At 61.0% G+C, this 27,822-nt stretch overlaps 3 protein-coding genes across 5 annotated transcripts; 1 reads left to right on the forward strand and 2 right to left on the reverse strand.

The window, feature by feature from the left end:
- Positions 1 to 292: 292 nt before the first annotated feature.
- INHA (inhibin subunit alpha) lies at positions 293 to 5,409 on the reverse strand. Its single transcript, XM_064661124.1, has 2 exons — positions 2,386 to 5,409; positions 293 to 1,602 (listed from the first exon to the last, which is right to left on the reverse strand). Exons 1-2 carry the CDS (start codon positions 2,750 to 2,752, stop codon positions 869 to 871), a joined length of 1,101 nt encoding a protein of 366 aa, XP_064517194.1. The 5' UTR covers positions 2,753 to 5,409; the 3' UTR covers positions 293 to 868.
- On the forward strand, positions 4,009 to 20,584 carry OBSL1 (obscurin like cytoskeletal adaptor 1). 3 transcript variants are annotated; one of them, XM_064661111.1, is made up of 27 exons: positions 4,009 to 4,105; positions 5,323 to 6,419; positions 7,188 to 7,457; positions 7,715 to 7,975; positions 8,316 to 8,621; positions 8,744 to 9,019; positions 9,115 to 9,390; positions 9,527 to 9,799; positions 12,288 to 12,560; positions 12,888 to 13,163; positions 13,250 to 13,522; positions 13,804 to 14,079; positions 14,298 to 14,573; positions 14,663 to 14,938; positions 15,199 to 15,480; positions 16,188 to 16,463; positions 16,599 to 16,874; positions 16,957 to 17,223; positions 17,375 to 17,644; positions 17,727 to 17,993; positions 18,248 to 18,514; positions 18,849 to 18,961; positions 19,126 to 19,279; positions 19,381 to 19,542; positions 19,681 to 19,785; positions 19,914 to 20,180; positions 20,422 to 20,584. In XM_064661111.1, the coding sequence occupies exons 2-27, from the start codon at positions 5,381 to 5,383 to the stop codon at positions 20,427 to 20,429; spliced, it is 7,065 nt and encodes a 2,354-aa protein (XP_064517181.1). In that variant the 5' UTR covers positions 4,009 to 4,105; positions 5,323 to 5,380; the 3' UTR covers positions 20,430 to 20,584. The 3 variants fall into 3 exon arrangements, with proteins under 3 accessions (XP_064517181.1, XP_064517182.1, XP_064517183.1); XM_064661112.1 differs by lacking the exon at positions 16,957 to 17,223; XM_064661113.1 differs by lacking the exon at positions 15,199 to 15,480.
- Positions 20,585 to 20,724: 140 nt separating this feature from the next.
- On the reverse strand, positions 20,725 to 26,013 carry TMEM198 (transmembrane protein 198). The gene is made up of 5 exons (XM_064661125.1): positions 25,893 to 26,013; positions 23,682 to 23,932; positions 23,000 to 23,575; positions 22,575 to 22,765; positions 20,725 to 22,105 (listed from the first exon to the last, which is right to left on the reverse strand). Exons 2-5 carry the CDS (start codon positions 23,869 to 23,871, stop codon positions 21,959 to 21,961), a joined length of 1,104 nt encoding a protein of 367 aa, XP_064517195.1. The 5' UTR covers positions 23,872 to 23,932; positions 25,893 to 26,013; the 3' UTR covers positions 20,725 to 21,958.
- Between the last annotated feature and the right edge of the window lie 1,809 nt (positions 26,014 to 27,822).

Genomic DNA, 27,822 nt, shown 5'->3' on the forward strand with positions numbered 1-27,822 from the left:
CCCTCTGTCGCTCCCATTCCTCCACAACCTGTTGCCCGGAGCAGAAGGGATGTTGCTCTGCCCTGTGCTCCCGTGCCCAGGGCAGTATCAAACCCAGCCACGCCATGCCAGTTTTGGCCAGCAGACCCCAGTCCCCTCTCTGGTACCCCAGGTCAGAGTTGGATGCCTATAAAGTACTTGCCCATCCCCTCACTTCTCCATCTAGAAGCCCCCCAGGAAGGTTGCATCCCACTGCACAACTGCATGCCACCTCCGTGGCTGCTTCTGATGGAAGCTGACATTTCCACACTGCTTTAGTAAAGGGAGCACGTTTATTTCACTTGTCCCGTTAAGCTTTCCAACAAGCTGTGCTGCCGGGAGAGGGCTCACTTGCGGTGCCATGCATGCCACCAGCCCAACCAGTGTGAGGTCCTGTCGTGGGCTTGCCCAGGCACAGTCTGATCCTGTTGCAGCTGCTGGCCCTGCCTGGAGCACAGGGAGACTGTTGAATTCTGCAGCAGAATCGGGACCCCAGTCTTTGGGGAGGGGCAGAATTGAGGGAGGGGAGCAGGTGAAGAGAGACGGGGGCTAACCTGGTTGCAGACAGCAGCCTGGCTTTGGCAGGGCAATGGTGCCTTTGCCAGAGGCTGTGCCTATCCCTGCCCTGCCATGCCCCAACTTGCTCTGGGCAGGGACTGGCCCTAGGGCAGGTCTGGCAGCGTGATGGTACCTGTGGCAGCCCAAAACTCTGGCTTGTGCAGGGGAGGGTGGCACAGCCCAAAATGCTCCTCCAGGTCCCTTTGGTCCCTGCAGTGTGGGGCCAAGGTCCCACTGGGAAAGCAACTCCTTCTCAGTGGGATCACAGTCTGGGGCTGGGCTGTGGGATGCTCTAGACACAGGTACAGTCCTGGGCCAGGATGTTGGGCACTGTCTCGTACTTGAAGGAGTACCCGCCATCGGAGGTGGTGCGGACGCGCAGGGAGCGCATGGTGCCGGGCAGGGCAGCGCAGCAGAGCTGCACGCCCAGCCGGTGGCTCAGCCCATGGCCCGCGGTGCAGCTCCCATGGCAGTAGTGGAAAACAAAGCTGCTGGGATGCACAATCCACTTGTCCCAACCCAGTTCCTCGAAGGAGATGTTGAGGGAAGCCCGGCGGCAGTTGGTGTGGGCAGCCAAGTCCTCGGATGGGCGCTGCAGCAGGCTCAGTGCAGCTGGGGACCAGGGCATGGTGGAGCGACGAGCCCTCTCACTGCCCTTGGCCCGGGTGGTGGCCACTAAGAAGGGCATCTTGTCCCCCTCGGCCAGGCAGGGGCAGCCAGGGCAGCGGACCAGGAGCACAAAGAGTGGTTGTGAGAGCTGGGGCAGCAGCACAGGGGCCAAGTGAAACACTGTCCAGTGCTCGGGTGTCTGCTCTGCCATGGCTGTCACCGGCACCCGGCCCTGTGGTGACAGGGCCAGCACGTCAGGGGCTGAGTGGTTCAGGGTGGCCGAAGGACCGGTGTAAAACCAGAGCTGGGCAGAAGTCACCATGCGGCTCAGGGTGTGTGCTGAGGGCTGGAAGAGATAGCTGAAAATCCCTTCTTCCTCCAGCAACTTGTCCGGCTGTGTGGGCTCACAAGGCACATCTGTGGTGGGGAAAAGATGATCAGGGTGTGTGCCCAAACCTGGGGAGAGTCCCCCAGTGCCAGGCAGCAGGGGAAATGTTGCAGAGGGTCCCTGGGATGCTGGCAGGGCACTTGGCTGCCAGCATAGGCTGTGGCAGGGTGCAGGGGAGCTGCTGTCTAGTGCTACACAGCAGCTTCTGTGCTGTGTCCCACAGCCAAGCCCTGCTTATGCCCTGGGCTGGTCCATTAGTGTTGCCCCAGCATCCTGCCCCACCTCCTAGTGTCCTGCCCCATAGCTGGTCATCTTGCTGCCTTCCCCCAGCATCCACATCCTATCCCATCTCCCAACATTCTGCCCCATCTCCCACTGTTGTGCTTTATAGCTGGTCATCCTGCCCTATCCCACAGCATCCTGCTCTGTCCCTTTGTATTCCATCCCATTTTCTAGTATCCTGCTCTATTCCCTAACATCCCACCCTATTCCACCCTGCCTGCTCCTCAGCCCTACCCATGTCTCTGCATCCTGCCTGGCCAGATGTTCCTCAGCCTCTTAGCACTCTCTTGTGCTGCCCACACCTCTCCCTGTCTGTACTGGGCTGCTCTGCCTGTCCCTGCCTGCCATACCTTTCCCCCTCCTGGCTCTCCACCAAATCTTGCCCATGCCCGTGCCCCAGCCTGGCATACCCTCTTTCCCTTCTCCCGCAGACCACCACAGCAGCCTCTCCATCCTTCAGCATCTGTGTTGCCTTGAGGCCCCACCCTGCTTACCCCTCTGCCCTCTCCATTCCACCATGATGTTCTCACCTGTGGAAGGGAACAAGATCACCTGGGAGGTGTCCTCCAGCTCCTCTGGCTCAACTTCAGCGTCTTCAAGGATGTCTCTCCGGTGTACCCTCCTTGCTTCCATCTGGGGCTCCTCCTGGAGAAGCGGGGGGCTCAGATGCTCCAGCACCCGAGCCCGCACCTTGGCCAGGATGAGCTGCCTGTCAGCACCCGCCCCAGTGCAGCTGGCCAGGGCAGCAGTGGGCAGCATGGCAGGCAGCAGGTGCAGGAGGAGCAGCATGACTGTGGGGTGTGCAGCAGGCCAGTGGCTCAGGGGGCTCTGCCGTGGGCTTCTGCCTGCCTGCCCAGCCTGTCTGCCCGCTGTTCTCCCCCTTGGGCAGGGTGGCATTGAGATCTATCTGACACTGACGCAAACGTCTGCTCGCCGTGAATATTATCTCTGGGCTGTGAAAGCGCTGAGACGTCTGGAATGTGAGGACTGCAAGGACAGTGTGGTCTGGAGGGGGGGGCAGCGCCTGGGCAAGGGGTGTGTGTGTGGGGGATGCTGCTGGGAGCAGCGGGTGCATGGGGTTGGGGAGGCCGTGCTGTGGGCAGGGTGCCGCCAGGAAGGTTTTCCTGTGCTGGCAGGGATGGAGGGGGCATCCTGAGCAAGCTTTGCAGCTGCTGGGTGCCCCCCACGGTGGAGGAACTGGAGATCTGCAGCTTCAGGGGGGATAGTGGGAGGTGACAGCAGTTGTGCACAGCAGGGAAATCTGGGCAAAGACCTGATGGGATTCAGAGCCCTGTGAGGCTCTGGCATGGGGGAGGCAAGTTGGGGCGTACAGGCTGGGCACTGGGATCTCTGGGACAAGCCAGGGCAACCAGGATGTGAGGACGGGGCCCTAGGGAGGCAGGCTGGGGGGGTGGGTGGCTGTGGCATCTCCAGGACAGTCTGGAATCTGGCAAGGTCCTGGAGACATGAAGCAGGAGGGACAGCAAGAGGTCCCTGGGGCTGGGACTGAGAAATGCTGGGCCAGCTTCAGGGAGAGAAGAGGTGAGGCAAAGCCAAGCCAGCTGGAAACCCTGCAGCAGGCAAAGGATCCTGGACTGCTCCACGGGCTGGCTCACAGTGTGGGAGTTGCAGGAGAGGCATAGGCATAGGCTGCAAGGGGACCCGGTGTCCTTCCTCTAATGGCTGCTTGAGGGGACACTGCCGGGTGTTCCCGATTCATCAGCCCTGCCTGCCCTGTGGGTGGTGGGCAGCCTGTGTATCCCCTCTGCTCCTCCCACAGCCCAGTGTCCTGCACAGCCCATGCACAGCCTGGCACCTCATGCAGCACCCAGTGCGGTACATCCCACCCCATGCAGTATGTCTCGCATGGCATGACCTCTCTCACTGCAGTCTGGTGTCCCGCTCCATATACCCCACACCATGCTGTACATCCCACATGGTGCATTGTCTCCTGCTGCTGGCTGAGCTATCATGGAGCCACAGCTGGGGCTGTGGCACCCCAGCTCTCTGGGGTGGCTCCCGCCAGGCTGCTATACATAGGTAGACCAGCCCTGCCTCAGTGAGGCGCTGAATGGAGCAGGCTCGGTCTTATCAACCCAGCGTGTCATCAGAGGGTATTTTTGGGGACAGCAGCTGCAGGCATTTATAACGTTTGGTCCCTGTGCACTGACACCCAGGAGCAGAGCTGGAGGAAGCAGCAGGAGCTGGGCACCGGCACTGGGAGACACAGGGGAGAGGCAACGGACCGAGGTGCGTGTGTGGAGATGGAGACTGGGCTGAGGGGCTGTCTGGGGCAGGGTGATCAGGGAAGGGGGTGGTTAAAGGGTGCAGTGGGGCGGCTGAGCCATCAGGTCTGTCTGCATCTGCAGAGGCTGCTGTGGGGTGGGCTGTGGGTCAGGGGAATTTTTGGCCGGGGAGGTGGCTCTGAATGGATGCACTGTTCCAGGGGTAGGGCGCTGGGAGGAGAAGCTGGCCCCAGTCCTTCTCACTCCTTGGGGAACAGCCCTCTCCCACCGTCCCCTCTGGCTCATTCAGGGAGTATTCTTGTTTCCCCTCCCCCTGCCCGAGCAAGGCAGAGACGGATATTGCCCCAGCCCCGGCCATGGTATGGGCAGAGGCTGCAGTGCACTCACTCGGGGGAGGCACAGAGCACCCTGCCCTGCTCCTGCCTGTGATAGTGGGCATGGTTACCCAGAAAGCTGGGGATGGAGGCAATGCCCTCCAAAAGCAGGACCCACCTCCCCGGCCTTATCTTTGCCCCTGGGGCTGATCATTTCTAGTCATGACTTTCAGTGCGCAAGGGCTGGATCCTGCCTGTGGGACCACACTCTGGAGGGGAACCTGCTCCTGGGAGAGCCCACTTTGCCATAGGGCATGGCCCTGTGGGGTGGCCGCCGGGCACAGGGGGGGCCACCTGCCCATCCAAGTCTGGGAGGAAGTACCCGGATCCAGCCGGAGCCTCGCGCCCATGACAGCCCTGTGTCAGCACCTGCCTGCTGAGCCGGCCCAGATGATGTAGGAATGCGGCTCTGCCACCACCCGATACTGCAGGAATGCCCGGCGGGTGGGGAAGGGGTGGGAGGGGGGCCCTCTTGCCTCTGCTGTCCCCCAGCCTCAGCAAGCGCCTGTGCTCCCTGTCTAGGCAGGGATCGCCTGCTGCTCGAGCTTGGGTCCCCTCTGCAACCCTGGGGTAGGTAGGCTGTGAGTGCCCCAGGCCCTTGGGGTGCAAAGAGCTGCCTTTTATCCCCTCTCCTATTGCCGCGTGCTGGGAAATGGGTGATTTGGGTGACATAGGAGCATATCCAGTGGGGCTGAGCTGCTCAGAGAGAGGGTGATGCTCCTGCAGCATGGGGTCCGTGCTGGGAGTTTTGCTCTGGGCGCGGCTCCCTCCTGGTGAGGCTCCACACTGGTCAGTCCTTTTGATAAAACCTTAGCCCCTACCCTGGTCTGTCTGTGTATCTCCCCAGGCTAATGGTCCCCACTGCTGCTCCAGCCATCTGCCTGCTGTGACCACAGGAGGTGGTGATGGAGGGGTTTGGGGGAGCCCCCAGGTTCCTGGCCTATCCACGTGCCTTCACTGTCCAAAGTGGCACTGATGTGGTCCTGAGCTGCCAGATCAGGGGTGATCCCCAGCCAAGCATCCACTGGGAAAAGGACAAGAACCCCATTGAGCCCTCAGGCCGTTTCCATATAGAGACCAAGGGGGACCTGTACAGCCTGCTGGTGTCTGGTGCCAGCCCCCAGGACAGTGGGCTCTACATCTGCAAGGCCAAGAACAGCGTTGGCGAGACTTATGCTGCCACTGCACTCAGGGTGGAGGCGGCGGAGCCCCAAGAGGAGGAGGGATGCTTGGGTAGTGAGGCACCTGCCTTCCTCATTACCCCCTCATCCATGAGGGTGTGCCGGGGGGAGGATGTGATGTTCACCTGCAGGGTGTCTGGGCAGCCCTGCCCAGTGCTGGAGTGGGAGAAGGATGGGCGCAAGCTCTCCGACCTCTTTGAGAGCAGTCACTTTGCAGTGGGGCAGAAGCCCGAGGACTGGCACTTCCTGAAGTTGTTTGGTGCCCGGCCCCCGGACGGGGGTGTGTATGTCTGCCGGGCACGCAGTGGCTCCCGTGAGGCCCTGGCTGCTGCCGTGCTCCTGGTCGAACCCCAGGCACTGATGGATGGGCTTCCCAATGGCTCTCCTGCTGATGGTCCCGAACCACTAGAGGAGCGGCAGCGGCGGCGGCGGCACACAGCGGGACGGCGTATGGGACCAGAGATCTGGGTGCCCAATGGCATAGTGCCAGCCAGGGTGCCAGCAGCTAAGGCATTTGCTGTGAGTGTGGGGAAGCACGCCAAGTTTCGCTGCTACGTTACTGGCAAGCCCAAGCCAGAGATCATCTGGCAGAAGGATGGTGAGCCCCTCGCCCCTGGCCGCAGGCATCTCATCTATGAGGACCGGGAGGGCTACTTCATCCTCAAGGTGCTGTACTGCAAGCCTCAGGACCAGGGGCTGTACATGTGCACTGCTTCCAACACTGCTGGCCAGACCCTCAGTGCAGTGCAGCTCCAGGTGAAAGGTAGGAGTGTGTCCAAGCAGTGCTAGGGGTGGCTGGGCACTGGGTGGGTACAGGGAGTTTTGTCTGGCAGGGGTGTGTCTGTGTGGGAACCTAGCATCCCTAGGCTCCTTCCTGTCCTGTGCAGCCAGGGTCACCTCAGGCTCCTCAGGATAGAGCTGTGAGCTGGAAGCAGGGGATGCTGGGCTCCTCTGTGAGCTGTGTCCCCCTCCATGTCCCTCTCTTCTTGCAAACAGAGAGGTGGCCTCTTGGGATGGCTGTGGGTGTCCAACCATGAACAGGGAAGGGGGACAGTGCCTTGGTGACAAATTCCCCTGGAAGTGCTGAGTGATTTTGGCAGGCAACCCTTCAGGGCAAGGCTCCAACCATCTACACTGGCGGCAGCCCCATCCCCCCTGAGCCACCCTGCCAGCTGGAGAGAGCCCATTCCTGGAGTGACCCTGTCCCTGGTGCAGTCCCTGCCTGTGCACCCTACTGCTCCCCTCTGCTAAGATGCTTGCCACAGCGTGTTGTCTTCCATGCTTCTGCATCCCCCAAAACTCCCTGCTGAGATGCTGGGGGCATCCCTGGGTCTCCCCAAGCTGTGTCATGGTTCTCCCTGCTCTGGGGGATGTGTTTCTCAAGGCAGAGTCCATCTTATGCAGGCCAAAGGAGAGGACAGAGGAGGGCCAAGGGCTCAGTGCTCTTTGTGAGCTGGGAACAATGTGAGCAAAGGACTGTGGTGGGTGCTGCACCCCGCATGCCCTCAGCTCCTGTCTCTTCTGGTGACAGAGCACCGGCTGCGGTTCCAGGTGCAACTGGCAGATGTGGAGGTGGCAGAACGAGAGGATGCTGTGTTGGAGTGCCAGGTGCCACTGGAGACCATCCCCACTGCCTGGTACCTGGAGGACAGGGAGCTGCAGCCCAGCCACAAGTACGTGATGGAAGAGCAAGGAGTGGTGCGGCGCCTGACCATCCGCGATGCCCGCACTGACGACGACGGCATCTACCTCTGCCAGATGAAGGACAAAGGGCGTAGCATCGCCGAGGTTTCTGTCCGAGGTAGGGGTTAGGTCTATGGTGGCACAGCTTTGTTTTCCTATCCCCCTCATTGCCAGGGGCCCCACTGCCCTCTGCATTTGCCTTCCCTCCATTTAGCTGTGCTGCCTGCTGCTGCCTCTCCTCAACCTCCTCCACCTCCTCCACCTCCTCCTCCTCATCCTTTTCCTCCTCCTCCTCCTCCTCCTCTTCTTTCTCACCTCAAAGAGCCCATTCTGTTCCCAAGCATCCCTCCCCAGCCTTCATATCTCTTTCCATAGGGGTGATTGTGAAACGGCTGCCGCGGAAGCTGGATGTGATGGAGGGGGAGAATGCAGTTTTCTGTGTGGAGACACAAGATGAGGCAGAGGGGACCTGCTGGAGCCGGGATGGGCTACAGCTGCGGGAGTCACCCCGCACTGTGCTGAAGAGCTTCGGCAGGACACACCTCCTGGTGCTGGTGCATGTCACCCGCCAGGATGCGGGCATCATCTCCTTCACTGTCAGGGAGTCACAGACATCCTCCCAGCTCCGGGTCAAGTGTAAGCTGCAGGCTTGAAGGGGTCCCATGTCCTCTCTCCTGCCCATTCATGGGGGATGATAGAGAGTGGGAGGTGGAATGGGTACCCAGTATGCTGGGGATGTGATGCTGCAATGTTTTTTTTGGGAAGGGAGCTTTCAGCAGGGCTCCAGAACCCCAGCCTCACTGGCACTCACAAACCCCTGTAACTAGCACCATGCTACACAAAAGCAAGACCATCCCCTCCATCAAAGAGAGGATCCCCAAAGAAACAGGCTGTGTAGCCCCCCTCAGCCCTTCTGCCACCCCACTCAGAGTCTCGTTGCCATCCCCAAGCAGCCAACATGGGCTGTGACTTGCAGGTGTGAAGCACAATCCTCCGAGTGCACCGGTGGCAGCTGAGATGAGCGTGGTGGAGAGCAACACGGCTCTGCTGACCTGGTGTCCTGCACCCGATGCCCACCTCCACCCTGCCAGCCGCTACCTGCTGGAGCGGCGGGAGGCAGTGGGGGGTGAGTGGGTGCAGTGCCTGGCCACTGACCTGCCCGGCTGTGTGCGGGTGCTGGGTGACAGCGTACCCCGCGAGGCCGACTACTGCTTCCGTATCTGCGCCACTAACAAGCACGGCAGGAGCAGCCCCGTGGAATTCCCCGGCTCCGTGCATCTCGGTGAGGATGCCGAGCCAGAGACTTCCACCTGGGAGCTGGGTCTCCCCAGGGGCGAGCTGGGATGTTGTGCTACAGCGTGCTGGTAGTCAGTACCGCTGGGGCTCAGTCTGGCTGTGCTCCAGTCCCAGCAGCTCGCCTGGAGAGGGGTCTGCAGGATGTGCGGGTGCGGGACGGCGAGGATGCGCAGTTCTCCCTGGAGCTGTCAGCTGCAGTGCACGGCTCCTGGTTCCTCAACGGTGCCAAGCTGGGCGAGGAGGATGCAGGAGGTCGGTGCAGGATGCAACACCGCGGGACAGAGCACTCACTGCTTATCCGGGGAGCACGGCTGGTTGACAGTGGGGCCCAGATCACCTTTGTGTCTGGTGGAGTGCGGAACTCAGCCATGCTGCATGTGCAAGGTGAGTAGGGCGCTTGCCTGGGGTCCTGCCGGGACCCTAACAGTGTGGGCTCTCATGGTGGAGGATGCTTCTCACCTCTCCGCGATGTCTCTCAGCCCCGCAGGTCCGTATTGCTCCAGTGCCCGAGGCCGAGCGGCTCCGGGAGGTGCCGACAGGGCTGCCTGTGCTGCTGGAATGTCAGGTGTCTGCCCCGGATGCTCCTGTCCGCTGGCTGAAGGACGGTGAGGCCGTGCCTCCAGATGATGTTATCGTAGTGCAGGCAGAGGGCTGCGTGCGGAGGCTGCTCCTCCGCTCGGCGAGTCCCTCGGACACTGGTGTGTACACCTGTGATGCTGGGGATGATGCTGTGAGCTTTGTGGTGACCGTGACCGGTGAGCTGGGGACTGCCTGTGGGAGCCTGGACCCCCCCTGCTGATAGTGCTCCTGCCCCTCTTCTCACCCCCATAATGGGGCTGAAAGCTGCAGCCAGTTGGGTACCCATGCTGAGCCCCACATTATCCTTGGCAGATGTGCCAGTGAGGATCATCAGCTCCAATGAGGAGGCCACCCACACCTACGTGGCCGGGCAGCGTGTGGAGTTGTGGTGCCAGCTGTCCCGCCTGGTAGCCCCGGTGCACTGGTACAAGGATGGAGAGGAGGTGGAGATGGATGAGAGCCTGGTACTGGAGCAGGAGGGGCCACGGTGCCAACTGGTGCTACCCTGTGCCCGGCCACAGGACACAGGGGAGTTCGTCTGTGATGCCGGTGGGGACTCTGCCTTCTACACCATCACTGTGGAAGGTGGGTATGATGCAGGAGGGCTAGCAGGGTCTCAGGTGGTGGTGCAGGGTGCCACAGCATGTGCATGCTGCTGTCAGTATTGCTGTCACTTGCCGCTATGGGACACTTGTCAGACATGCTCTTGCCAGGTCCTCACCAGCAGTTTGGTCGGTTGGTTGGTTGGAGTCTTTGTGGCAGCTCTGGTGCATAAAACCACCCAAACTGACTGCCAGAGAGAACAGCTTGCTCTGCTTGTCCAAAACACTAGAGCACCCGAGGGCACCCAGCACCTGCATACCAGGGTGTTTGCCAGGCCTCTGTCATGGCCAGTAACCAAACCCTCCTCCAAAGTCCTAAAAATAGTGGGCTGGGCACCTGGCGTGGGGTGACTCACGGTCAGACATCACTCTGATGGACAGAATTAATTGCTGACCTGAAAATTAGTGGTTGCCTGGAGACCAATGATTGGGGGTGTTTGCTGGGTGGGAGCAATGGACAGCATCCCGCAGCGGCTGCCTCGGCTGTGGAGCGGCTGCTGGCGTCTCTGGCTGGCAGAAGATAATGAAAGCTGAAAGTGAGTGAAAGGCTTCCCCTTGCTGGCCCCGAAACCCACATCCCACAGTCACAGGAAGATGACTGGGGGCAGAGCTAAAACCCAGTTAAAAAGCTCTGTTATCACAGCGGTAAAGCCTCCCCATGGTGTTAACATGGGACAAAGGGCCAAAGTTGATGGCAGAGGATGTAAGTGAAGATGGGATGAGTGATAAGAATTGCTTGAAGAGTCAGTGGAGTGGTGACTGCTGGAAGAGTGAGGAAGGGAGGTTTTTTAGTGAGATAAAGGCCAAATCACTAGTGGGAAGGACAGGCAGTGTGGGCTTTGGGCAGAGGCAGAAGTCATTGTCTGCCTTGCAGGAGCATGGGGCATGGAGAGCTCTGCTTCCCTCGGGTAGGAGGGGGAACACCATCTGCTGAAGCTCAGCCTTTTGACTGAGCGGCTTTGCATAACTTCAACAGAAGGGTCTTAGGGAAGCTGGCTTGGTTCGATCTGGATTTGGACATCAATGTCACCAGCAGGGCTGGGGGTGGGTGACAGGAGGCTCAGGCTGACACCTCTCTGGCACGAGTGCCAGGCTGGCTGCTGCAGTTAAGCACTGCTGTGGCATGCTTGGGTTTCCCCGAGGCATCCCAGCTATCCCCCATGGGGCTGTTGTGGCATGGAGCATGTCTGCCTCAAGCCCGGCCACCCCTGTGCACCTCTGGGTCTTCCGGTAGCTGCTGGGTGCTGGAGCTCCCTCAGAGCTGGTGAGAGGCTGAGGCCAGAGTGGTGCTGCCTGCTGAGGGCTGGCACATCGCCCCCTCCTTGCTTTGGTGCTGCTCAACATCTCCAGTTGCACTTCAGTGATGTGACTGCTTTTAGCAGGCCCAGGGAGAGAGGCAGCTACCAGCTGTTTGATCAGAAAGCCAGGCGGATGCAGGCTCAGCATGTGGCAGGTTAATCACTGCAAACTGGCGCCGCACGCACGCTGCGGGGCTGTGGTGTGTTGCTGGTCCTGGGCATGGTAGCTGGGAACCATCTGGGAAGTTTCCAGGCTAGATACCCAGTACAGGGCAGTTGTGGGCTATGAGAAGGGCACGTTACTGCTTGTTTGCTGGTGTGTGCTCCGATGCTGGCTGTACCTCATGCCTGTCTGGAGCCATGGGCTGGATGAACACCCACAGCAGAGTCCAGGCCAGCTGCAGCTGGCTGCAATGCATGTGGCCAGGCAGGCAGTGCCGGCTGTGCGTAGCATCCTGATCCTCTCCCAGGAGGGCTGGTCACCTAAAATTTGTACTGGGAACCCCTCTTCCTTTAGATCTCTGACTCAAGTCAGGGGGGAGATGTGAGCAGTGGCACTCATTTCATGTGTAACCCATTAACAGTGGTGTTTAGTGATCACTGCAATCTGGAATTGGGTCCTGGGCCCTGGTGAGACAGAGGAATAGGGCTGCTGGCCACAGGTAAGCCATATACCTGCATCGCAGTGTCAGAATTGCCAAAGCTGAGCCAAGACAGAAACATCAGCTGGCCCCTGGTGGCCTCTGAAATGGGGAGACAGGCAGAGAAGTGGGCACCCCCAGTAGAGCAGCCACAGGGACTGGTGCTGACACCACAGACAGTGATTAGCAGTGCTGGGGTTTGCTAATGAGGTGCTTGTTTACCCACAACCTCCCTCCACATCCCTCAGCTCCATCACAGGGCAGAGTAGGGCAGGTACCATGGGTGCGAGGGCGCTGCAGCAATTTACAGCCAGCTTGAAGCCAGGTACTCCTCCTGGGTGTGATGGGCGAGAAGAGGGAAATCTGCCTGCTACATAGAAGCTTGTGCTATGTAGGCTGTGGATGAGGTGGTACCTTCCAGCCTTAAAGCCAACAAGCTGGTTAAAGCATCACTCCACACAGGGCTGTGACTGCCACCATCACTGGCTCTGGTCTTTATGTCCTGGCTGAACCCTGTGTCTCTTCCTGGCAGAGGCGCCGGTGAGGATTGTCAGTTCCAATGAGGGGGCCTCCCATGCCTACGTGACTGGGCAGCGTGTGGAGCTGTGGTGCCAGCTGTCCCATCAGGTGGCCCCAGTGCACTGGTACAAGGATGGGGAGGAGGTGGAGGCAGGTGAGAGCCTGGTGCTGGAGCAGGAGGGGCTGCAGTGCCGGCTGGTGCTGCCCTGCGCCCAGCCACAGGATGCAGGGGAGTTCGTCTGTGATGCTGGCGGGGACTCTGTCTTCTACACTGTCACTGTGGCAGGTGGGTGAGATGCACACCTACATCCCTCTTCCCCTTCTCCCTCTGACCCAGCTCCATGCTTACACTGTGGCTGCAGCACTTCAGCTGCCCCTCGCCTCCTTGTGAGCAGCTCTTTGCCCATGCCCCTGGGATACAGGCAGCGGCAGGCCAGCTGCTCTGTCTCCTAGAGCCCTGTGCCACACTGCCGCTCTACACCCCAAAGCACAACCAGCTGCCTGCCCATGGTTTATTCTACCTCACACATCAGCCCTGGTGTTCCCTCAACTTGCAGTTACCAGCACTGCAGGGCTGGGAAGTCCAAGAGACACAGGGTCTTGGTCCTCTCAGCCCCACAGGTCCACATCACCCCAGTGACTGAGGCACAGCAGCTCCAGGAGGTGCTGGCAGGGCTGCCCTTGGTGCTGGAGTGCGAAGTGTCCCCCCCAGATGCCCATGTCCACTGGATGAAGGATGGCAAGGCCGTGGTCCCAACCCAGGTCCTGGCCATCTGCTCAGAGGGATGCTCACAGAGACTGCACATTGCCACAGCCACACCATCTGACTCGGGGGTGTACGTCTGCCATGCTGGGGACGATGCTGCCAGCTTCAGGGTGACTGTGAGCGGTGGGTGAGCTGCTCCAGGGGATGCCTGTCTTCACATGGGTCTCACTCAGCACCAAGGCTGAGCCTCACCATGTGTCCCCCAACAGAGGTACCAGTGAGGATTGTCAGTTCCAACAAGGAGGCCTCTCATTCCTATGTGGCTGGGCAGCGTGTCGAGCTGTGGTGCCAGCTGTCCCGTCCGGTGGCCCAAGTGCGCTGGTACAAGGACGGGGAGGAAGTGGAGATGGATGAGAGCCTGATGCTGGAGCAGGAGGGGCCACAGTACCGGCTGGTGCTGCCCTGTGCCCGGCCACAGGACACAGGGGAGTTTAGCTGCGACGCTGGAGATGCATCTGTCTCCTACTCCATCTTGGTGGCAGGTTAGTGGCACACCAGGGACATCCTGAGAAGGGCAGCACTGCCCCAGCTCTGTGCTGTGGAGTCCCCAGCCCTGCTCCCTGCCCTCAGCATTATGTGGCTGTATCTGTATGCCTACTGCCCCTGTCCTCAAACAGCTCCCGCCTCTTTGCACTGGGGTGAGACACTGTGGCATCTGTACAGCCCCTGAGGAACAGGGGCACAGGTGACAGTAAGCTGAGACAGCACAGGCAGGAGCAGTGCAGTGAGCAGGTCTCACACCCTTCCTCTGCACCCCTGGCAGAGCCACCAGTGAGGATCCTGCACCCTCCACAGCGCTCACTGGAGCTGCTGGTTCAGGCACCGGGGTGTGTGGAGCTGCGGTGCGAGCTCTCTGTGCCAGATGCTCCTGTACGGTGGTTCAAGGATGGGCTGGAGGTGGATGAGACTGACAACCTTCTGCTGCTGGTGGAGGGGGCCTGGCGCTGTCTCTTCATCCCCAAGAGCAGCATGGAGGACACAGGCGAGTACATCTGCGAGAGCAAGGATGAGGCCATCTCCTTCGACGTCAAGGTGTCAGGTCAGTGGAGGCCCGGGAGCAGGGAGGTGCTGATTTGGTTCTGGCTGCAGGGTCTGTCCCAGCCTGGGGGAGGGGACTGGCTCCTCCATGGTGATGACGGTGGGTGCCCACTGATAGGGCCACCAGTGCAGTTGCTCGCCTGGGGCTGGCACCAGAGGAGTGTCCTGGGCCACGATGTCCCTGCGCTGCTTTGCATCACAGACATGCCATCCCTGCAGAGCCTCCAGTAAGGATACTGCAGCCCTGCAGACCTGTCCCTGTCATGACGGTGTCCCGGGGGGAGACAGTGACACTGTGCTGTGAGCTGTCCCGTGTGGATGCACCTGTGTGCTGGGCCAAGGAGGATGTCAGGCTGGAGGCTGGGGGCAGCCTGGTCCTGGAAGAGGAGGGTGCCTATCGCCGGCTGCTCATCCCTGCTGCTCAAGCCGAGCATGCTGGAAAATACACCTGTGACACTGCCAATGACACAGTGACCTTCACTGTCCAAGTGTTAGGTGAGCAACAGGCTAGGGGAGAGCCTGGTTGGAAGAGCTGGGTGCACAGACCCCAGAGACCCCAGCTCTGTTGGTACTGGATGCTGCAGATCCGCTGGTCATGATCCTGGAGAGGGATACCCTGCTGACCCACCGGCATTGCCGGGCCATGGAGGACCTGGTGCTGGAGGTGCACCTCTCACACGCCCACGGGGAGGTGAAGTGGTACAAGGATGGGGAGAAGCTGCAGGACACGGGGCGTGTGCGGCTCGAGGAGGACGGGGCACGCCGATCCCTTGTGATCCTGGGCACCATGGGCAGGGATGCGGGCGAGTACCTCTGTGACACCGGCGATGACAGTATCGTCTTCTTCATCACTGTAGAAGGTGAGCAGGAGCTCCCAGTGGAGATGGGCAGAGGGGCAAGGGCTGAGGTGGGTCTGTAGCTGCTGCCAGGCTAGTGTGGGGCTGGGCGGCAGTGAGCATAGGGAGGCTGGTAGGGGGCAAATGGGGAGCAGGCTGCACCTGTGTGGTGGCCTCGTAGAAACCCCGGAGCTGCCCAGCTACAGGCAGAGGAGTCTGAACAGAGTCTGGCCATTGCAATACCTGGCACAGGCTGCTCCTGTGGTGACTGCCCATCTCTTCAGTCCCAGAGCCACCAGTAACCATCGTGGGCAGCAGAGGCACTGTGGTACATCGCTGCCTGGTGGCCGGGGAGGATCTGGTGATGGCTTGTGAGCTGTCCCGGCCCGACGCCATCGTGCGCTGGCTCCGGAATGGCCATGAGGTGCATCCAGGTGAACGGGTGCAGGTTGAGGCCCGTGGGGTGCTGCGACAGCTCACCATCCATGGGGCACAGCCCAGCGACTCGGGGTGCTACATCTGTGACGCTGCCAGCGACCGCATGGTGACAAATGTGGAGGTGTCGGGTGAGCTGGCTCAGCACCCCGGGGACCCTCAGCGTGGTGGGATCATGCCACAGACCTGGGGGAGGGGAGGGGATACCTATGTGACCCCGCTGATAGCAGAGGACAGGGTGGCAGCATGTTGGGGAGGGTAGAAACCCTGTCCTCAACCCTACGGAAGTTGTTGGTCAGAAAGGGACATGTCAGGGTTGTGGCGAGACATGTCCCTGCTGCGTCCCCCAGCCAGGGACTATTTAAATTTAGCCTTGGCCGGCTCCCAGGCGCCGCTCCTCCTGCTTTGGCTGCCAAAGGCTGAACTAAGCTCAGACCCTTATCAGCTGGAGATGGAGGGCTGGGCAGGGTGGGAGAGGGCCTGGTGCACGCAGGAGCCCTGGCTCCCCAGCAAGGTGTTCAGGATGGAGGGGTGCACCAAAATTAATGGTCCCAACCTGGCAGCTGAGCTGCCTGTGTAGGGAGTGATGCAGGAATGACAGGCTGTGCTGACAACCTGAGTTTCCTGAGTGGACTCTGAGCTGCCAGACCCCTCCAGCCTGCATGCCTGCCCCTCTGGGACCCCTGTCTGGTCCCACCATGACCCCCAGCCAGCCCCACAGTCCTCCTGCCTTGCAGTAACTCATTGAGGGATCATCTCTGCTTGCAGCGGTCCTGCCCCTGCACTGCCCCACACTATGGGGACACCCCTGAGCCCTGTCTTGTCTCGTGCCCCTCAGCTCGGCCCGTATGCATTGTCAACAAGGAGGAAGCGCAGAGCCCGCTGGAGGTACAGGAGGGGGACAGTGTGACACTGGTGGCTCGGCTGTCCCCGGAGACAGCGGTGGTGCAGTGGCAGAAGGATGGACAGAGGCTGTGCTCAGGTGGGCGGCTGCTGGTGTGCAGTGAGGGTCCCACACGCAGCCTCACCATCAAGCAAGTGGAGCTGGGTGATGGTGGCATCTTTCTCTGCGATGCTGGTGATGATGAGGTGCATTTCACACTGCATGTGAAAGGTGAGCTTGGAGGTGTCCCTCAGCCATGTCAGGGGCAGGAGCAGTCCACTGCCTCATGCCAGCATGGTTTTACCCCTATTCCATGCTGGTGCCACTGCCAGGGGCACAGCTGAGCCCAATGCTCCCATGGCACAGAGGCGCCCATGTTGTTCGTGAACAAACGGGAGGAGCAGGAGAAGCTGCTGGTGCTGGAGGGTGGCAGTGCTGTGCTTTCTGCCATCACCTCCACAGAGCGATCTGATGTCACCTGGCTGGGCCCTCAGCAAGCAGCGGTGAGTGGTGAACGCTGTGAGCTGCGTCGGGAGGGCCGCGTGCACAGCCTCATCCTCCACAGTGTGGCCATGGAGGACGCCGGCATCTACACCTGCCTCTCACCCCACGACCAGATGCAGTTCGACGTGAGCGTCAGAGGTGGGCAGCTGGGGGGCAGTGGCGTTCCCGGGGAACCCCTGCTGTGGCAGCAGGTGCTGACATGGGGGGTTTGACTGTGCAGAGCTGCAGGTGAAGTTCCTGCGTGGGCTGTCAGATGTGCGAGCACGGCAGGGTGAGCGGGTGGTTCTGTGGTGCGAGCTTTGCAAGCCGCGGGGCGATGTGGTGTGGCGGAAGGATGGGCGGGTGCTGGCGCCTGGCCCCCACCGGCAGATGATGGCAGAGGGACGGGAACGCTCGCTGGTGCTGAGCCACGTGGAGCCTGGGGATGCTGGCGAGTACTGCTGCGAGTCCAACGACGACCAGACGCTGGCAACGCTGACAGTGCAGGGTGAGCCCAAGGCTTGACAACCACTCCAGGGACCCTTATCCCATGGGGGTGGCAGGGAAGCTGGGGACAGTGATGTCAGGGTTGCAGGGATGCTTAGTGGCTCTGCAGGACAGGGGGTCCCTTGTGTTGAGCCCTGACACCCTGGCTGTAGTCCCCAGGGTGGTGGAGATCATCATGGAGCTGCAGAGCCTGACAGTGCTGGAGGGGGAGGATGTCACCTTCAAGTGCCTGGTGTCCCCTGAGGATGTGGCTGTGACATGGCAGCTGAACGGCCAGCCTGTGGTCCCCAGCGAGCGGCTGCTGGTGACAAGGAGTGGGCTGTGCCACGGCCTCACCCTCCGGCAGTGCCAGCCAGGGGATGCAGGCACTGTGACAGCCAACGCCGAGGGGCTGGTGACCATGGCCCGGCTGAGTGTGCAAGGTGAGGGGGAAGGAGACAGGTGGGGCTCAGCCCAAGGCACAGCCCTGGGGCAAGCTGCTGACCCAGTGTATGGGCCATTTAGAGGCACAGGTGCTGTTTGTGAGGAAGCTGCAGGACATGGTGGCAGAGGAGCAGGGGGACGTGTGCCTGGAGGTGGAGGTGAGCCACGAGGCCGCTGAGGTGCAGTGGCTGAAGCAGGGTGTCCTCCTCCAGCCAAGCAGCAAGTACGTGCTGCAGGAGTCGGGGTGCCTGCGCACCCTCACCATCCGCTGCCTTGGCCCTGCTGACCGTGGCACCTACCGCTGTGAGAGCCTGCATGACCGCACACAGGCCAAGCTCTGTGTGGAGCGTGAGTATCATCCTGGGATGGAAGGTGACATGGATGGGGATGGGAATGGGGAGGGCACCCAACTGCTGCAATGGGAGAGTGTGGGCAGAGCTAATCCTTGGCTGGAAGGTGGTTGAGCAGAGAGGTAGATGAGTGTGTGGGCAGGGGTGGGAGCCTGGTATAAATGGCTGGATTTAGAGTACTGCTTCAGCAAGTGCAGACTGGGAACCCAGGGGCTGGGCAGACACCTACTCATGGATATGGGTCTCTCACAGCCCAGAAGGTGTCGATCCGGACACCACTGGCAGATGTGGAGACTTTTGAGAAGGAGACAGCCACCTTCCACCTGGAGTTGTCTCACCCTCACGTGCCTGGAGTCTGGACACGAGATGGCATCCGGGTGAAGCCCAGTGGCACATGCCGGATCAGTGCCATGGGCTGTGGACACAGCCTGACACTGGAGAGGCTGGCACTGGAAGACTCGGGCACCATCACCTTCACTGCTGACACCGTGCGCTGCAGTGCCCGCCTGCGTGTACGGGGTACGGTCCCTGGGGCAGGCTGGGGGTGCATGGCACTGGCACTGTCTGTCCTTCAGCTGTTCAGTACTGGGGGAGATTCCAGAACTGAGCTGAGCCACTCTGGGCACATGTTGGCAAGTGTCGCCCTGTCCTCAGGGAGGAGATGTGAGCTAGGCAGTGGGTCCAGCCAGGGTTTGGGTTCAGAGGTGGCTGGACCACCACTGATGAGTGCTTGCTCATGGTGGTGCCTTGAGAAGTGCCACTCACCCCATGCTGAAATGATCCAGGCACAGATACCCTTCTCGGTGTGTCTTTGCCCTACCAAACCTTCCTGCCCTGTGTTCTGCCTCCTCAGAGCCTCCAGTCACTATGGTGAGGGTCCTGCGAGACCTAGGGGTCCCAGAGACAGGGGTCGCCAGCTTTGAGTGTGAGTTGTCTCGCTCCAATGCAGAGGTGAAATGGTTCAAGGTGAGGGTTTGCCCCAATCCTCTCCAGCAGTGCCTGGCCATGTCCTCCTCCCTGCTTTGTCCTCCGGTTGTTGCCCTCCCTGACAGGGCTGCTGGCAGGGCAGATGGGGGCAAAGCAGCAGGGTGCTGCCTGCTTGCACCCTTGAGCACACTCTCCCTGGGCAGGATGGACAGGAGCTGCGGCCAGGGCCCCACTGCCGCATCTACTCAGCGGGCCGGCGCCGCATCCTGCAGCTGAGCCACTGTGACTTGGCCGACGCAGGCAGCTACACCTGCGATGCAGGCGACTGCCAGGCCTCCGCCGTGCTGCATGTCCAGGGTACAGTCACTCAGCTCCTGGGGGTTTGTGCAACCCCAAACCCTACACAGCCTGCTCCCCTTCACCCTTGGCTGCCCTGGCACCCTGCCCCTTACCTGCAGAGCGCCAGGTCCACATTGTGCAGGAGCTGCAGGAGGTCCAGGTGCGGGAAGGTGACAATGCTGTCTTCACCTGTGAGGTGTCACATGAGGATGTGAAGGGCGAGTGGTTCCGGGACGGGGAGAAAATCAAGGTCTCCAGCATAGTGAAGACACGGCAAGAAGGTGGGGTTGCAGGTGGTCCCACACCTGGTTTGGGGCTGGGAGGGGGTGAATTCAAGCAACGGGAGTTTGTGTGGACAAAAGGGGATCTCTGCCTCCGCCTGCTATGGGTGCCAACTCAGCCAGCCTCTCCCTCCCCAGGGACCCGCCATTTCCTGTTGTTCTGCGGTGTGCGCCCTGAGGACCAGGGACTCATCCGTTTTGCAGCCGGGACAGCCATCTCTGAGGCCAGTCTGCATGTGGAAGGTACCAGTGCGGGCAGCGAGGTCAGGCTGGGCTCCAGCACCAGGGCTGGGGTGCACCAGGTCAGCTTGTGGTGTCCCCATGGGAGCCCACTCACCTCGCAGTGCTGATACCCTGCCCCTTCCCACCAGCGCTGCCCATCCGGATTGTGAAGCCGCTGCGGGACAAGACGGTGCTGGCGAGGCACAAGGCGACACTGGAGTGCACTGTGTCCCACGCCCGGGGCCGGGTGCGCTGGCTCCGTGGGGACACCGAGATCTTTGCTGGTGACAAGTATGAGATCTGCAATCTGGACTGCTACCGCACACTCATCATCCACCGCGTGGGGCCAGAGGATGAGGACTCATACACCTGTGATGCCTTTGATGACCGCTCCACTGCCCGGCTCCTGGTAGAGGGTGAGTGGGCACCTGGGGGTTACCACTGGGGGCTGGCAGTGCTGATCCACCTTGCAGTGGAGGGACACCAGAGGCCTTGTCCCCATGCCCCACTGCTTGCAAGAGTTTGAGTGCTGGTGTGGGGGGAAAAGGCTGGATATGGGTCCAGAGGTCTGTGCCTCCCTGTCTGGGATACACTTTTTGGGTGCCCCACCAGCTCTGGCAATGCTCCAGCTCTCTCCGACTCCCATTGTTCCCACAGGGAGCTAGAAGCCAGGATGCGGCACTCAGGACCTGCACACAGACAGACTGATGCTGCTGCTGGGAGATGGGGTCACGCTTCTCCCACCACGTACAGACACACGAACTCCATCCCGTGCCTGCTGCAGCCTCAGGGCTCTGCATTAAACACCCTTTTTTTCTGACATGGTTTCTTCCACGCCAGCGAGTCAGGGTCCCATTAAGAGAAGGGGTGGTGGCACCACCCAGCATCCCTGGGAGCCTGGCCCCTGGGGCAGCCCCTCACCCCTGCCCCCGGCACAGCCCTTGGCCTCACACACCGGACTCCGAAAGGCTCTTTACTGTGTGGCCGAGGCCTCAGCAGCATTTGGCACATTTACAAAAGAGACTGAAAAGGAGATGGCAGCACGACGCTGCAGGAGAGGGGGTGCCTGGCAGAAACATGCAGTTCCTGGGGCAGCGGGGCCAGCTGGGCTGCGCTGTGGGGGGCTCCCAAAGTAAGGGGCTCCCTGGTCCAGTCTCACCACCATCCTGCCTGCCTGGCCATGGGGAAATCCTGGCCCACTCCATAATAAGTTAATACAAATCACAGCAAGAGAAATATATACAAGGCGTGAGCCTCTGCCCTCAGCAGTGCTCTGGGCAGGGGCTCCTGCCCTGCCCTGCCCCAGGGCCCCCCTGGCCACTATAAAAATCCAGTCGCCAGCAAAACAGCGACGGTCTCTGACACTGCAGGGGTCCCCACATCCCTGAGGCAGCCCAGCCTCCGCCCAAAGGCTGGAGCCAGTGTCCTGTCTCCCATCAAAACATTTTGTGGGGGATGCACCCCGTGAGCACAACTCCCGCTGGACAGGCACCACTTGCCAGCATCATGCTGGGAACCACCTGGCTCTGGCAGTCTCTGCCCCAGGATCACCCCGGTCCAGCTTGGGAAAAAGGGGAGTGGCAAGCTGCTCTGGGGTGTAGGAAGGGTGGCTAGGGCAGGGGGACCTTCTGAGGAGGCAGGTTTTGGGAAATGTTGCCTGGGAGCTGCTCTTGGGGCCAGGGTGGGACAGGGCACACATGCTCAGGGGAGTCCCTGCGGGGAAAAGGGCTGTGGGACCTGCTCTTTGAGGAAGGGACATAGGGGACAGGCACTTGGGGAGTTGCTGGGTGGTGCAATGGGGTGAGGGCAGGCATGGGGAGCTGCTCTTGGGAAAGGGGGGCTCAAATATGGGGAGGGAAATGTTAGGATGCAGGATGAGCGTGCCCAGACCATAGGGTAACACGCAGCAGTAGGGGCTCAGGAACCCACCACCCCAGCAGAGCCACTCGCAATGCATGTCCATGGGTGCTGGCCCTTGGGCTGAGTCCCTGTCGAAGGGCTTCCCCAGCACCTCTGGATCTCATGGGCAGCTAGAGCTTTCCCAGACAAGTCCCACATGTCTCCAAGAAGGGTCTCCATCTGCAGCCCCCAGCTGCACGTGGCCATCTGGGGCCGAAGACACAGCCCTGCCTGTCCCAGGGGTTCTGTCAGAGCAGGCTGGGGTGCTGGTGTTGCTCGAGGTCACTGGGTTGGCTTATACCCTCACAGCAGGGCCAGAGCCCGTGGTGAGGGGCACGGTGGAGCTGCAGTCATAGTCCAGGTCCACCACGGCGTGGGAGCTGGCGATGAGATTGTTCAGAGATGGTCCCGTCTGCCGCTCCCGGAAACTCTGGATGTAGCTCTGCTTGAGAGAGGGGGAACAGAGAATGAGAGGGGTTCTGCTCCTGGCTCCCTCCACCCCACTCCACCCTAAACTTTGCAGCAGCATTCCCCCTCCTCTCCCCTGAAACAGCCCTGTGCAATCCCCAGCACTCAGGCCCTCCAGGGGCGGTCCAGAGCAGGGTGCAGAGTCTCATGCTTTCCCTGGGCACACACTTCACACCTTGCCTATCACCTGTTTCTACTGTGCCCACAGTGCTTCGGCCAGCAGTTTTCATTTCCTTCCAAAGGCTGAATTGCTCTGTGGTGCTAATGTCCTAGGTTAGCCCTTCCTGAGCTGCCTGGTCCCTGGGATGCCCCAGTCTCATCCCTTGAGGTGCTCAGATGTCAGCTGAGGTGCCTGGACACCTTTCCACGCTGTGGCCCACCCACATGGAGAAGGAAGGGCTGTGGAGTCTGGGGGAGATCTCTACCCTGGCTGTGGGACTCACAGGGGAGAGCACGTCCCCATCGAAGCGGCGCACAGGGTTGGGCTTGCGGCGGTAAGCAGGCTCTGGTGGGTGGGCTTTGTGCTGGTGGGGTGGCGGGTGGTGGGGTCTCCGCTTCTTCTTCTTCTCCTTTCGGTCTTCCCTCTGCTTGATGCGCATCAGCTGCACCCGGCGTTGCTGCCGGCTGATGATCACTGTGGAGCAGAGGGGCCTGTGAGCACTGGGGAGCACACCCAAATGATCTCCGCACCCAAACCAGTGCCAGCTTTGTGCACTCAAGCCTCCCTTTGAGTGCTGTGCCGCCACAGAGTCCCAAACCCCATATCTGTCCATGCAAACGAGGTGCTGGGAACCTCCACCCCAGTCCCTAGCGTCCCTGGCTCCTCCATTCACCCTGCACATGCAAATCTCCCCCAGTCCCCACACACCTTCTGTATGGGAGTAGCCCTCGCCTGTGACCTTCCACTGGACCAGGACACCCAGTGTGGTGAGGAGTGGCCAGACGCCCAGAATGACCCAGCTGTACCAGCACACGGGGCGAGCAGGGGCCACCTTGATGCGCTCGTAGATGTATTGCACCAGGAGAAAGAGCTCAATGAAGTAGTCGACAGTGACGGTCATGATGGCGCTCCCAAAGACGGCGGTGGAGAGGGTGGTGAAGAAGCGCTGCCACTGCAGGGTGAGGACGGCGAAGAGCATCCCCACACCCAGGAGCAGCGCAATGGGGATCCACACTGTTGGCGGGTGGTAGAATTGCTCCATCACTACCAGTGTGGCCACTGCCAGCAGCAGCCCCAGGAGCAGCCCCACCATGAAGAGGCCAACGCTGCGCACCAGCATGGTGACCAGTCCACACAGGACTCCAATGCCCAGCCCAATGCCCACTGAGGCCTCCACGCTCAGCTGTGTGTCCAGCACCCGCTCCTTGTAGCACAGCATGAAGATGATGATGGAGCCGAACATCAGTCCTGTCAGGAACATGACGGCCTTGAAGCAGCGGTAGCCTATGGAGAGACCACCGCAGTCAGGGAGTGGATGGACAGCACCCCCCAGCTCCCCCCTGCCCTTCTCCCTGCTTGCCCCACCGGCTGCTGGGCTGGCCTGGCTCACCAAAGAAGCAGTAGATGATGCCAAAAAGGCAGCACATGGCGCACACCACCGAGGGCACCACCTGGTAGCGACGCTCAATTTCCTGCTGGCAGCTGGGCTCCCACTCCTGGCCTGGCTCGTGCGGCAGCAGCTTGAACCGCAGCGTCTGCACAGTTGCAGTCATGGCTCTGGGGATTCCTGGGAGAGGCATCAAAATCTCCACTCCTGCCTCATGGCTTGCCGGCAAAACTGCGTTCCGGCACCCGCCCCACCTGGTGAGAAAGAGACAAGGGGAATGGAGACACCACTGGCATGTGCCCAGAAGCAATCCCAGCACTCAGCCACCAGAAATCCTGCTCTGTCCCCCCACTACTATGTGGGAAGGGAGGGAATGGGGGAACAGCCTCATCGGTGGGGGTGCAGACCATCACACAGCATGTGGCTGAAGGGATGCACTGTCCCCAGAGAACCTGCCTGCACCCCCAGGAGCTTTGCGTTGTTTTACAATTTGTCTGTCTTCAATTTCCTGCCCGTGGCTCTCCAGCACCCTTTTCCTGCTCGATTAACGGGAGACTTCCACAACCTGGTATTTTCTGCCTGTGAAGTAATTATGCTCAGTAATTAAGTCACCCCTCAGTCTTCTATTTTTATAGGCTAAACAGATTGAGCTCTTTAAGCTTGTACTCCAAGGCATTTTCTCCAATCCTCTAATCATATTTCTGGCTATTTTTCATCTCTGCTCCAGCTCCTAGTGTCCTTGTAAAAACAAATTGGGCCTCCACACTGGATCCAGCCCTCCCATGCCAACCTATGGGGCCAGAGAGGCACCAGCCCTAGATGTTCCTGCTCCTTACCCGAGGGCTCACCCCTAATGCTGCAGCTATGCCAGGACGCTGAGCAAGCAGTTACTAGGCCCCCCACAGCGCCTACACAGACGGAGGGGTCATAATCCCCTGCAAAGACTGATCCAGCTCCAGTTTAAACCTAATTACAGCGGCCGTCTGCCTGCTCCCACCTGGAGCCAGTTCCAGCATCCCTTTGCCCCCGTAGTCCCTTTAAAGGCTCAGTTGGTTTAGAATGGGTTTATTGTCACTGATTGTCCCCAGGCCAGCATCACTCCTTCCCAGTGCCAAGTTAAAGCAGCCAGTTCAGGACAGCTCACAAAAACAGTGCTCTGAGAAGGAGCACGGAAGAGGGCAGAGGCTGCAGTCATGGCTCCCTGTTGCCCAGCACCTCGCTGCTGCCCGGCCGGACTCCACTGGCATCTCTTCCCCTGCCACTGGCCTCCTCCCTCCCTCTGGCTGGGGAAGGAACCACCAGCTAGGGCAAATCCCCGTGGGGAAGCCAAGCACAGAGCCTAATCCCAAGGAAGCGGGCGGGCACAGAGCGGGCAGCCAAGCGCGGGGCCCCGAGGGGATGCTAAGCAGGATTGGACTTTACCCGAAGAGCCCAGGAGCGACGAGCCGGCCCTGGCGGGGCTGGGTAATGCTGTGTGGGGTGAGAGTAGGGCTCTGCCACCCCAGGGGGTCGGGGATGGGGCAGGGCACGGCTGGCTGGCCGCCGTGGGGACAGCATGGCTTGGCACGGCTCAGCACGGCCGGTGGAGTGGCAGGAGGGCAGCGGGGTGCTGCTCTGTGCCCTGAGCCCACGCCGGGCCGGTGCAGAGCTCGGGGCAGGGCCGTCCGGGAGGGCCGGTCCCAGCGGGGTGGCGGGCAGGGCTGCGGGCAGCGGCGCGGGCGGCTGGCGGCGCCCATTGGCGCGGGCACTGTTGCTAGGGGAGCCCAGCGCCTGCTCATTGGCGCCGGGACTTACCCACCTGCTGCCGCCCGCCCCGGGCCCCCCGGCCTCCCCTTCCCGCCCCGCGGGGCACGGCGCGGCGGGGGCCGGGGGCAGCGCCCGGGACACGGCCCCGCCGCGGCGCCCCCCGGTCGGGCCCCACCGCACCCGCCGGGCCCGGGACCGCCGAGGCGGGCGCGGCGTTGCCGAGCGACGGCCGCAAAGGCCGCCGGGGCGCGGGGCCGCTCCGCCCCTCTCTTTGTTCGGGGCGGGGGTCCCGGGGGCCGCTCCGCCAGGCCAACCCGCATGCCCATCCCGGGCTTCGCGCTCGCTCCGCCGCACGAGGGGAGGACCGGGAGCCGAGTGCCACAGCCCTTCCCCCGAGGGGTCCGGCGCGTCCCCCGCCTGCCGGACCCCCACGTGCGGACCCCCCCGTGCCGCTCCGCCTGCTCCCACCTGCGCTCCCGGCGCGGCAGCGGCGGCGGCCCCGCGGCGCCCGGCGCTCCCGGCGCTCCCGGCGCTCCCGGCCGCGGGCCCCGCGCATGGTGGCGGCGCGGCCGCCGCGCGGTGCTGAGCGGACAGCTCCGCTGACGTCACCGCGCCGTCACCGCGGCCCGGGGGCGGGGCCTCGCGGCCTGGGGGCGGGGCCTCTGCGATGGGCGGGGCGTGAGGTGGGGGTGTGCGGTGGGGTGTGAATTGGGGTGTGCGGTCGGGTGTGCGCGGGCACGTGCACTGTGTGTACATCGGAGTGTGTATTGGGCTGTGCATTGGGCGGTGCACTGAGGTGTACAATGAGGTGTGCACTGGGGTGTGCACTGGGGTTTGCATTGGGATGTGCCCTTGGGTGTGTATTTGGGTGTACGCTGGGGTGCACTGAGGTGTGCGTTGCGGTGTGCTCTGGCGTGTGCACTTGGGTGTGCCTTGGGGTGTCCAGTTTGTACATTGGAGTTTGCACTGTGGTGTGGCCTGGGCTGTGCACTGGGATGTGCTCTGGGATGTGCATAGGTGTGCATTGGGATGTGCCCTGGGGTGGGCACTGGGGATGTGCACAAGCACGTGCACTGGGCTGTACATCAGGGTGTGCACTGGGGTGCCATGCCCTGTGCCATGGGGGACTCAGCCCAAGGCCCTATGTGCAGCGCAGTGCAGTGCGCTCCGTGCCATGCCATGTGTGCCATGTGCTGGGTGTACAGCGGCTGTGAGGGCTCTGGGCCCCTCAGGATGGTGCGTAGGGACAGAGTGGATTGGGATGCAGGGGTGTGGATGTGAAAACTGCAGGATAACCTCATGTCAGTTGTGCATGGGGTTGTGCAGTGTGCAAGAGGCTGTGCTAGGGCCACAGGAATTGCAGTGCCGGCATTCTGACGGGGCAAATGTACACATCAAGGGCACCTAGAGTGGCTGCCCAACCATCCCCCCACAAGTGGATGGGAGATACAGCCATGGCAGGCAGATGTGGGGACACAGCGCTCTGCAGAGGCAGAGCTCTCTGGAGCTGGCGCCTCCTGGTTGTGGCACACAGGGACCCCCGGGAAATCCTGGCAGGGATAAAGCTCTTGGCAGAAGCTGCCGTTCCCCTGGCAGCCCCTTCCCAGCCCCATGCCAACACTGGAGAGACAAAGGCGGGAGCTGCAGCTGGTAGGGGGCTAGAAGGGGCTGCTGGAGGAACGGCACTGCTGCCTGCTTGCCCCACAGGATCTCCCAAGGCCGGGCACGGGGACCCTGGGCTCAGCCACTGCCCAGGCAAGCCCTGGAGAGACATGTGCTCTGACCACAGCTTATTCTCCATGCAGGTTTCCCAGGCTAAAAGTCTGAAAAAATCATTATTTTCTCTGATCTGTACCTCTGTCTAAATATAAGTTCAGATCAACAGCGTCATTTCAGAATGAAACCTCTCATCACTCGTGTAAAATGATCCAGGTTTGTACAAGGTGGCTAAAGTTACATATTCTAACCCATAAAGGAAATCAAATACATCTATTTCTATCACTTTTCTCTGTGTACAGAAAACAGGCTCCTTTGTTTTTTATATGATCATGCCTGTTTTTTTTGACCTTTGTGCATGAAAAATCTTTGCTCATTTCTTAGTTCTGCATCTTTTCCCTTCTGGTATCTCCTCATCCCATTGCATTCTCTCTGTTTCTAGTTTTTATATGTTCTTCATTAAACTGTTGTCCACGTGACTGCCTTTTCCTATTGCTTGTCTTGGCCTATTCAGGAGAAAAAAGGCCTATGAAAATGAGCTGAACTTGGATGATGGTCTAGTATCTCAGGGGGGTGAGATGCTGCCAACCGCTTCTCGATGAAAACAGGCTGCTTTGTTTCAGAAAATGAAAGAGATCCTGGAACTGAGCAAGCCTCCGGCTGCCCTCAGTGCCCGCAGTGC

This window comes from Pseudopipra pipra, chromosome 7 (assembly GCF_036250125.1).
Source record: "Pseudopipra pipra isolate bDixPip1 chromosome 7, bDixPip1.hap1, whole genome shotgun sequence".
NCBI classification, from domain to species: domain Eukaryota; kingdom Metazoa; phylum Chordata; class Aves; order Passeriformes; family Pipridae; genus Pseudopipra; species Pseudopipra pipra.

Bases quoted from the DNA above. Each gene is read 5' to 3' on its own strand.
- INHA (XM_064661124.1), bottom strand. From the start codon at position 2,752: ATGCCACCCTGCCCAAGGGGGAGAACAGCGGGCAGACAGGCTGGGCAG. The intron at 1,603-2,385 runs GTGAGAACATCA...TCCCCACCACAG, and splicing joins GATCTTGTTCCCTTCCACAG to ATGTGCCTTGTGAGCCCACA.
- OBSL1 (XM_064661111.1), top strand. From the start codon at position 5,381: ATGGAGGGGTTTGGGGGAGCCCCCAGGTTCCTGGCCTATCCACGTGCC. The intron at 8,622-8,743 runs GTGAGGATGCCG...GCTGTGCTCCAG, and splicing joins CCCCGGCTCCGTGCATCTCG to TCCCAGCAGCTCGCCTGGAG. The intron at 14,080-14,297 runs GTCAGTGGAGGC...CCATCCCTGCAG, and splicing joins CTTCGACGTCAAGGTGTCAG to AGCCTCCAGTAAGGATACTG.
- TMEM198 (XM_064661125.1), bottom strand. From the start codon at position 23,871: ATGCCTCTCCCAGGAATCCCCAGAGCCATGACTGCAACTGTGCAGACG. The intron at 22,766-22,999 runs GTGTGTGGGGAC...TCTGCTCCACAG, and splicing joins GGGCTACTCCCATACAGAAG to TGATCATCAGCCGGCAGCAA. The intron at 22,106-22,574 runs GTGAGTCCCACA...TCTCTCAAGCAG, and splicing joins ATGGGGACGTGCTCTCCCCT to AGCTACATCCAGAGTTTCCG.